Source organism: Chaetura pelagica, unplaced genomic scaffold, assembly GCF_000747805.2.
Source record: "Chaetura pelagica isolate M959 unplaced genomic scaffold, ChaPel_1.0 scaffold704, whole genome shotgun sequence".
Taxonomy (NCBI): domain Eukaryota; kingdom Metazoa; phylum Chordata; class Aves; order Apodiformes; family Apodidae; genus Chaetura; species Chaetura pelagica.
Genome location: NW_009952994.1, coordinates 195,768 through 205,111, shown reverse-complemented (window position 1 = coordinate 205,111; position 9,344 = coordinate 195,768). Strand labels below are relative to the sequence as shown.

Below are 9,344 nucleotides of genomic sequence, written 5' to 3'. Positions count from 1 at the left end.
CATCTCTCAGTTTTTCAGACCTGATCCCACCATCAGTCCTGGTGCTTGTGGTGCCCAGTGCTATGTCACGTTGCACAAGCCAAGGCTGCACCTTTGCACCCACTCTGCAGCTGTGAGGGTGGCACTTGCATGTCCCAAATCTCTTCTGTCCATGTCCCCGTGTGCCTCAAGTTGCTTCTGGGCCATAAACCCTATGGGCAGGTGGGCATTATGAAGTGAGGGACACTGGGGGGAAAACAGTCTGGTGTCACAGGGCTGTGCAGGGCACCTGGACACCACCCGTGCCAAACCTGGACGTGCTGACAGGTCCCTGAACAGGAGCTGCCACCTGGTGGCACTGGGACAATGCTGCTTGGCCTGCCACTTATGAGGACCTGGATGGAGCCAGGTGGGGTGGCCCTGCCCCATGGCACTGGCTGTTCAGCCTTGGGCTGCTCCAGCACTGCTGCTTCCACCCTGGGACACACACCCAGCCAAGCCCCGAGCCCTGGTTCTCAGCAAGGATTGCTCCAGCTGCTCTCCAGGAGTTTTGCTACACTAGTGTGTGCCAGGCTCGAAGTGGGCTGGGAAATGCCACCTCCAAACCTCCCCAACTTCCCATGGCCACTCCAGAACTGATCACGGGTGGCTCTGGTCAGACACAGCAAGACACGTGCTCCAGGGGATGTGTCCCTGGGTGTGCTGCACCTTGGCCAGCCCAAGGTGGGATGGGACACCTTGGTGAAGGGGGGGGTGGGGGGGGCAGAAGCAAAGTGAGGAGGCAAAGGGGTCCCTCAGGTCAGAGCCACTTTTCTGGCTAGAGAGAACATGGTTCAGAGCTTGCTGGGAAACTCCAGACCACAGAAAGGCCCTTCTCCAGCCAAGATTACCCCTGGTAACACCAAATGATGCCAGCTGTGTGGAGAGGAAATCCTGGAGGGAACGGGCTCTGCTGGTGGGAAAAGCCTCAGGGGAAGTTTCCTTCCCTTGACTCTGAGAAGCCTCAGCCACAAAGAGGAGCTGGGGATCAGGGGGAAGTGCAGGCTGGGGCCACCAACCCACTCCCAAAGCCTCCTCACCCACCACGGCCCCCTTGCTCAGTGGGGCTCAGCCCCATCCTACTTCCCAGAGAAAAGGAAAACAAAAGAGGAGGAGGGGGAAGGGAAAGGTCTAAGAGAAACTTCTTCCAACGTCTCGGGCAGTGAAAAGCCCTATTCAGGCAGGGAAAATACCCGTGTGGAGTTGGTCACTAGGCAACCCCCAGCAATCCAGCCCAGCCCAGCACACAGGCAAGGACAAAGCTGCCCCCTGCCCACCCAGAGCCCAGCTGAGAGTGCAGCAAGGACTCCATCAGGCTCCTCCTCCACAGGGAGGCCACCTGCTGCTCAGGGAGGAGTTCTGGTCTGCTCCAAAACCTGTGGCTCTCCCTGGGGCCTGTGTTCAGCCAGGGCTGCCATACAACATTCCCAACAGAGGCACAGTCCCTGCTCCCATGGACCTTGTGGGGCTTGTATAAGCAGAGCAGCCAAACGCAGGCTGCAGCCTCACTCAGATCACCCAAATTCAGAAGTGAGAAGCTGCTTGGCCTCTCCTCAGCACAAGGGAAAACAGGACAAAGGGACCTGAGAAACCCTGCTGACAATCTGCACTGAAATGCCTCCCTCAGGGTCAAGGGGGTCCCTGGAGGTGCTGCTGCCCCCAAGAGAAATGCTGCACAGAAGGAAAACCACTCACAGCCAGAGCAGGGCCACTGGGAGATGCACTGGGCCTGCCTGGACACTGGAAGTGGCTTTTTGCCTGCATGTTGTCATGGGGGAAGCATCCAGCCCTTTGTGCATCTGTCTCCAGCACCTGAGATACTTGAAGAGCAGCTGCTGGGACAAGGAGAAACTCACCAGACATTTACCCACTTCCTCAGGGAGGTGTCTGGCCAGCTCTGTTCCCCATAGCAAGGTGAGCAAGTAGGGGATGCTCAGGTACCTCCACATAAGCTGCAGAGCACCTGGAGGTGGAGGCATTAACACTCAGCCCTTTCCTGGCTACATCAGCCACTACCTCATCCTCTAAGCAGCTGCTCTGGGTGCAGTGAGTAGTGATAGGGGTGTAGGGCTGATGGTTGGTTTTGATGATCCTGAAGGTCTTTTCCAACCGTAATGATTCTGTGATTCTGCATCCTAAATAACCAAATTCCACAGGGCTGCAGTGAAAAAAATCAGCTTGGCCAAGGCAGTACCATTTATTTTGCTTGCACAAACCCTTTCAGAAGGCAAACAGGCTGCAACCCAGCCCCTCTCAGCACCATGAGCAACAGGGACTCCAGCCAGCAGCAAGGATGGATAACATCCATCCCAGGACTTGGAGAGCTCCTGTCTCCCCTGGCAAGAGGGAAAATGCAGCACTCCTGGCACAGCTGGGAGCCAGAAATGCCAAAACCCAGCTCAGGAGGGACTTAGCACACCAGGACAGCAACTCAACATTCACATGTCCTGCAGCCAGGTGAGGTCCAGAGCAAGAGGCACCACGTCCAGCATGCCTGCTGCACCATGGAAAGCACTTTCCTGCCCTGGAGCTGATGGTGGTGCTCCTCTGGAGGTGTCATGATGAGGCCACAGTAGGAAACAGAAGTGAGACTCCTCTCTAATTTGTCACTTGGAAGTTTTGGTTCATCCTTTTCATCTGCAGGGAGCAGAGTGACAGCAGTACCTCCAGGAATTAAGTCAACCTGAGGCAGGATCTGTGTGCCCCCATCTATCCACTGGATGCAGAGGGAACTTGCTGAGACAATACCCAGCTCCAAGATGGGTACCACTAATGGAGAGGATCCACTCAGAAGTAGCTCCAGCCTGAGGAGCATCTCCTTGCAAACAGAGAAAACCTGGATGAAGAAGTTGGACAGGACCCTGGACCATATGCCACCCAGATCCAGTACCAGTGCCTACACCCATCAGCAACAGCCTTGCAGCATAGTCAGATGGGACTTCTCTGTTGGCCTGCTGCATTTTCTTGCTGTTTTTCTCCTGGTCTGTAGCAACTGCACATTTGTAGAAACACAGTGCTGAAGGTGCTGAAGAAAGGAACTATCTTTGTGGGGATGAAACGTGCCAGCAAGTACAGAGCTAACCTTGGCTCTGGTGGTCCTCTGCCATTGCCAGCTGTTGAGATTTCCCAGGCAATGTCCCTTGCCACACAGTCAGGATCTCTGGTAAAGCTTCATGATATTCTCATCGTGAAGTTTTTTCCACACCTGCTTCTCCAGGTTGAAATCGTGGTTAATGTAGAAAACCAAGCGTTTCCGGTCCGTGTCATAGTAGTGATCCGAGTACTTCTCGTGCCCCTCGGTGATGTAGCCATAGGCACTCACCTGGGAAAGAGGGACAGGTACCAAGGATGGAGGGAACCAAGTGAAATACAGGGAACAGTTCCCACATGGGGAGAGAGCACAGGACAGTTGTGCCAGTCAGGGCTCCTGCAGGTGACGCTGCACTGGGGTCCAGAAGGACCAGACTATGAGCGCTGGCTCCAGAGACCCTGCTCTCCTCCTGCTGCCCCCCTGGGGGGCAGGAAGGCTCTCAGGCCCTCCCCAGGCTTCACAACTTCTATGTGAACTATTTGGGGCTGTTTATCTTGAAGCTGCTTGTCTGCCCCTGACAAGAACCCGTGTACCCTGAAGGCAGATGGTAGTTGGGGTTGGAGCCAGCCCTGCTCTGCATCCCCTCCCCCTTGCAGGCAGTGCCATGAGCAAGAGTCACTGTGCCCTTACCCTGTCACAGAGGTGGAGGGCAGTCAGCAGCAGGAAGGCCCCTGTTGTGGGTCTGTACAGCCTCCAGTAGGACTTCTCCAGGTTCTTAGATTTTAAAAACCTGCAGCAGGAGAGGGGAAAGAAAAAAAAAATCCACAATAAAAAGCACAAAAGAGTTGCTGGGTCTGGTGGCTCCAGCTGGACACAACTCATCCCCCTGTGTGGCATCTTCCCTCCTGGCAGCAGTTTGTGGTCACATGAGGCATTTCACACCAGCCACAGGTATGGTACCTCACATGTGGGTAGCACTGTGTGCTCAGCACAGCACGAGGCCACTCCTAAATGCACCCTCTGCCTTGCAGTGCACAAGTGGTTTTGAAGCTTCCTGGTGTGTCCTGCTTCCCATCCATGTTTTGGAGTGAAATGAGACGTAGGAAAGGTGCAGAGGAGGGTCACAAAACCTGCTCAGAGCTGCAGCCCTTTGCACCAGCAGTTGATAGGAAGGTAGAAGTCCACACCAGGAAAGAAAAAAAAAGCAGCATTTGGGCCCTCTTGGCCTTGGAAAGGACCCAGGTCAGAGGGGAGAAAGCAGAATGAGCAGGGAGATGCAAGTCATCTGACACTGCACTTGCCTTCTCTCAGAAAAGACACAACTCCACTCTCAATGAGACTGAAGGATAAATGCAGGCAAAGCAGGACACACCAGGAGCTCTTCCTACATCTCTTGGTCATGTGTGGTCCACAATTAGCAGATCCTACAGTGACCATGACCAGCAGGCTTGTGGAAAGGATGAGAGAGGCAAAGAGCAGCAGCCAGGCCAGGCAAATGGGATGGTGACAAAGTGCCTATTATTGTGTTTGAGGGCACAAACAAGCTCTGAGTCAAGAAGGGATCTTGGGAGAGAAGGGCTGTTACAGACCCTTCCTCCAAGGTGCTAAGCAATGGGAACCATGAACTGTTGGTCCTGAACAACATCAACTATTCTGGCACTTCAGCAACACTCTTTAGTTTAAACAAAGATTATTTTGGAACCGGAGCTGTCAAAAATCCCAGCAGCTCCAGGAAGTTTTAGAAGGGCTGTTACAGACCCTTCCTCCAAGGTGCTAAGCAATGGGAACCATGAACTGTTGGTCCTGAACAACATCAACTATTCTGGCACTTCAGCAACTCTCTTTCCACATCTAAAGTTGCAACTTGCCCAGGACCTCTTTTGGGTGCAGAAAGCCAAACTACCTGGGCAGCTGTTGCTTCTCCAGCTCACAGATGCTGGATGTCTACCCACCACTAAGATCCCACTGCAGCACCACAGAGAGTTTCAGCCTACTGCTTCCTGGTGAAGCCAACCCCCCATTTACTGGTGTGGCTGAACTGCAGTTACAAGGGAGTGAGCTGGGAGGAGAGAGACCAGAGAAAGAGAGAGAGATGGTGCTGGCCAGAAAAAAAAACCCACTAAAGCACACAGCCCCCAGCTCACCTGTTTTTCATGTATCTGAGGAAATCAGGGTGAACCACCAGATATCTGTCCATTGTGAAATCTTGATTGAATCTCTCCCGGGGCCTTTTCCTAGGAAGAGGAAGAGGGAGAGTCAGGACAAGCTTCTTTATTTCAGCACAGCTGGAAAGCACCAGTCCTGATGCACTCCATGACAGAAGAACCACAAACACAGTGAAGTTATTCTGCAACATTTCCCAGGTTAGGATAAAGCTTCCACAACCTGTGTGCATCACAGAGGGAGAGACCAGGGAGGATAGGCAACAACAGGAGACAGGAGTAGCAAAAGCATTTGTCTCTAGACAAGAATTGGTGAAATGAGACCTTCATCCATGAGCAGACCACCACATACAGACACCAGACCAGACAACAGATTGTGTTCACCCCCAGAGGAGCACAAAGCTTTCTCCAAGCTCTGGCTCCACAAAATTGGAATCAGCTACTTCTGGGAATCAATCATAGAATCATAGAATGGTTAAGGTTGGAAGGGATCACCAGGTTTCAACCTCCCTGCTACGAGCAGAGACACCTCACACTAGACCAGGCTGCACAAGCTTCATCCAACCTGGCCTTGAACACCTCCAGGGAGGGGGCAACCACAAGGAAGGAGGTGTATTGGTTACAGCAGTACTCAAGAGTTGGGGAGGAAAGAACGTATTTCTCCAAATAAATCGGCAAGCACAGGGAGGTTTTAACCTGGCTTTACCCTGGCCTGCACCTCAGCAGGGCTGGGCACTGTGGAAAGGAAGAGGGCACAGCAGAGAGCACCAAACCAAAGGGTGTAGAGGTGGGTCCAGTTTTACCCATAGTCGTTCAAGAATCCTTTCCTGATGTCCGTGTTCTGCAGAAGAGCCCTCAGCCACTCATAGTCTCTAGCTCCCTCTAGGAAGTGAATGTATCTGACATGCTAAGCAAACAAGTGAGCATTAACGAGCAGCACAAGAGAGACACATCCTTTATAAACAAAAAGCAAGCAGGCATCCAGGCTCACTGAGCTTCTTGGGCACTGATCTTTGGTCTGCAGCTTTTAACTATCCCACAGAAGCAGAATGGAGATAACATCTGATGTGCAGCTACTTCTACATGCCAAAGAGCTGGGCTAGGCCTGACACAGCAAACAGTCCCTCCAAGGCAGTGCAGGTTCCCTCACCAAGGGCAACACTGAAGTGTAAGCTCAGCCCCTCGGCTCCTCATGCCAGACCAGAGCTGAAGGCCACAGACTAAGAGCATCCAGCAAAGCTGTGCATGCAAACATCATGGACCTGACTCACCTTTTCCTGTGGGATGTTGCTGAACCCTTTGTGTCCCAAGATCAGGAGAGAGGACACCAGGGAGAAGGCTGTGAATCCATAAAAAGAGGTTTTTGTTCCCACATCTTTTTCGTAACCTTTGATCACAGCTCCACTTACCCTGGCCAAGGAAATCAAACAGAGAAGCAGAGTTGGCAAGTGACCACTGAAAACCCTCACATGCATGTTTATAACTAGAAAGGATAATGTTAGTTCAGAGGAAGTCTGAGCTCCACTTCTTGATCTGCAGCAGAGTCACTTCCCTCTGCTTTGGAGAGAACTATTTATAGCTCCTCTGTGAACTCAGGTTCCTCCTGGGAGGAACTTTCAATTCCTTTCTGTTTTTTCACTTCCTCCTGCCATCAGTCATTCTGGCACTTGGGAGACAGTGCAATGCTAGAAGTGGGACAGTTATCCAGCCATAACTATCTGCTAGCCAGAATAACCTAGCTGTGTATCTTCTAAGAAAGAAGCCTGCCTTACCTGAAGACATAGTCATGGGAGTCAATCTCCTGGCCCATCCCAGAGTTATTCAGTATTCCTCCATTGCCCACAACAGCACAGCTGATACATGTTGGCGTGCTGCTGTTTTTGTTGGCCAGGAGCAGCTGCTGGTGGGGATTAGGTGGCAGCAGTGACATGACCTCCTTTACCACTGTGAAACAAACATGGTGGAGAGTTAGCATCAACAGCATCCAGGACAGACAGTGAAACCACCATAGTTTCCACCAAAAGATCCACCTTGCCTGAGGCCTTTGACATGGAGATGCTGCAAACCTCCAGCTACTTGGCATAAGGTTCTTGTTGGGAGTTTGATGGTCCCATGCTGACATGCCCTGAGGGACTTACATGAATAATTCAGCTCCATGAAGCCATATGGAGGTGCAAAATGCTCCAGGCGCTCCCACTCGCTGTCATTGAAGTACCTCTTGTCTGTGAAGAGGGTGATGTTGGGCAGGAAAAGATCTCGCAGCCAGTCAGACTTGGCAGCTTTGGCCTTCACTGATTCAGAGCAGGTCTTGGAAAACAATAAGGGTTGATTAGTAGGGAGCTGATAAACCTGACTGAGCATCACTGCTTGTGTGCCTGTGTGTGAGGGTACTGGAAAGAAGCACAGGAACTGCAGTAGCACAACATCCATTCCCCTCTGAGTCCCCATCACCATGAACATGAGGCATCACTTCAGCACTACATCAACTACCTGGTGGAAAGTCACCTACAAGGAAGCCAGGTCAACAGGGAGGCATCACTCTTGGCAAACACACAGAGCCATCACACCTACCGATGGTGGGGATGAGCTGTCCAGCTGGTACTTGTCCTCAAAATCCCACTGTGGCTCAGACTTGAAGTCAGCAGCCCTCAGTTTCTTCCTTTCTGTCACTGCAGCAACCTGAGGAACAGGTCTTACAGTTCCCACTGATGCAGGAGGCTCTTTTGGCTTTGTCTGGTCTTTGGACATGTTGCTTTCATGAGCTCCCTTCACCACAGAGGATGGTTTCACTGTTGCTGTCTCCTTGTCTCCCTCCACCCTGGAAAGTGGTTTCACTGATGTCTTTTCCTTGGCTTCTTCTACCTGTGGGGCTGGTCTCACTGTTGTTTTCTCCTTGTTTCCATGCACTGTAGGGGCTGTTTTCACTGTTGTCTTCTTGATTCCCTCCAACCTGGGAGTTGGTTTTACAGTCTTGCTCTCCTTGGCTTCCTTGGCAACTGGTTGGATCATCTTCTGCTCCTCCTTTCCTTCCCATCTTACTGTTCTCTCAACCACATCTTGTTCAAGCCTGGTGGTGTCTCTCCCCAGAGTCACCTTTAAAAGGCTCCCTGAGTTCCCATTATCAGAATAGCCTACACTCTGCTGCTCTTCTATGCCCGCTTGTAGCATATGTGGGCCACGTTGGACAACGATCCAGTTCTCAAATCTAATCAAATGAAAAGCAGACACATCACATACATACACTTTCCACTTCAGGCTGAGCACCTTCCAGCCCATTTCTAGTGCTCTTGACTCTCAGCTTCCCTCTGTTCTTCAGAGAAACCACTTCATATGACCATCACACTTGCCTTGGCAACAGCTACTGAGCTGCTGCAGGGTGCTGTATGAATTCAATGTCATTTTCAACTTTGCCACCAAAGTGTATCTCAACTTCCCACACTATTCTGGCCTGAACACCCCCTTTATCTCCCCCCACGAAGCAAATCCCAGAGGTTCCACACTCCTTTCACTTCACTTGGCTTGTGAGACAGCCACACTAGCAGTAACTGCAAACCAGCAAAGAACAGACTGGGCAGAACCCCTGGCAATGTCCCCAGAGCACTGCGGGACTGGTTTGGAGATCCTGAGCTCAGGACATGGCACAGACCATGAAGGCAGCCATCTGGCTCTCCTCTTTGCCAGCAGAGCCAAGTGCTTCATACAATCAGGGAATATGCTGAGTTGGAAGGGACACATCAGGATCATTGAGTCAAACTCCTGTCCCTGTGTAGGACACCCCAAGAATCACCCCACGTGCCTGAGAGCATCACCCAAATGCTTCAGGCAGGCTTGGTGCTGTGACCACTGCCCTGGGGAGCTTGTACCAGTGCTCAGCCACCCCCTGGGTGAAAAACCTAAACCTCCCCTGATTTAGATTCCTGCCATTTCCCTGAGTCCTGTCACTGGTCTCTTCACAGGAGTGAAGAGGAGTGAAGGAGTGTCACTTCACAGGAATGAAGAGATCACTACCTGCCCCATCTCCTCCCCTCATGAGGAAGCCATAGACTGGAATGAGGTCACCCCTCAGACTCCTCCAAACGGAGCATGAAGGTCTCCCAGAATTCAGAAAGAGAAGACTAATAAGTGAAACTCAC

At 51.9% G+C, this 9,344-nt stretch overlaps 1 protein-coding gene across 1 annotated transcript; it reads right to left on the bottom strand.

Annotated features, from left to right (window-relative positions):
- Positions 1–3,169: 3,169 nt before the first annotated feature.
- On the bottom strand, positions 3,170–8,487 carry ST6GALNAC1 (ST6 (alpha-N-acetyl-neuraminyl-2,3-beta-galactosyl-1,3)-N-acetylgalactosaminide alpha-2,6-sialyltransferase 1). Its single transcript, XM_009996567.1, has 8 exons — positions 7,783–8,487; positions 7,350–7,518; positions 6,984–7,155; positions 6,483–6,621; positions 6,015–6,118; positions 5,194–5,283; positions 3,740–3,839; positions 3,170–3,340 (listed from the first exon to the last, which is right to left on the bottom strand). Exons 1-8 carry the CDS (start codon positions 8,485–8,487, stop codon positions 3,170–3,172), a joined length of 1,650 nt encoding a protein of 549 aa, XP_009994869.1.
- Positions 8,488–9,344: the final 857 nt, after the last annotated feature.

What these genes read in the sequence shown, in the direction of transcription:
- ST6GALNAC1 (XM_009996567.1), bottom strand. Translation starts at nt 8,487, where the DNA reads ATGGGCTGGAAGGTGCTCAGCCTGAAGTGGAAAGTGTATGTATGTGAT. An exon ending in TCCCATGACTATGTCTTCAG is followed by an intron (nt 6,622 to 6,983) that starts GTAAGGCAGGCT and finishes TTCCTTGGCCAG; the next exon opens with GGTAAGTGGAGCTGTGATCA. An exon ending in GGATTCTTGAACGACTATGG is followed by an intron (nt 5,284 to 6,014) that starts GTAAAACTGGAC and finishes TCCTCTTCCTAG; the next exon opens with GAAAAGGCCCCGGGAGAGAT.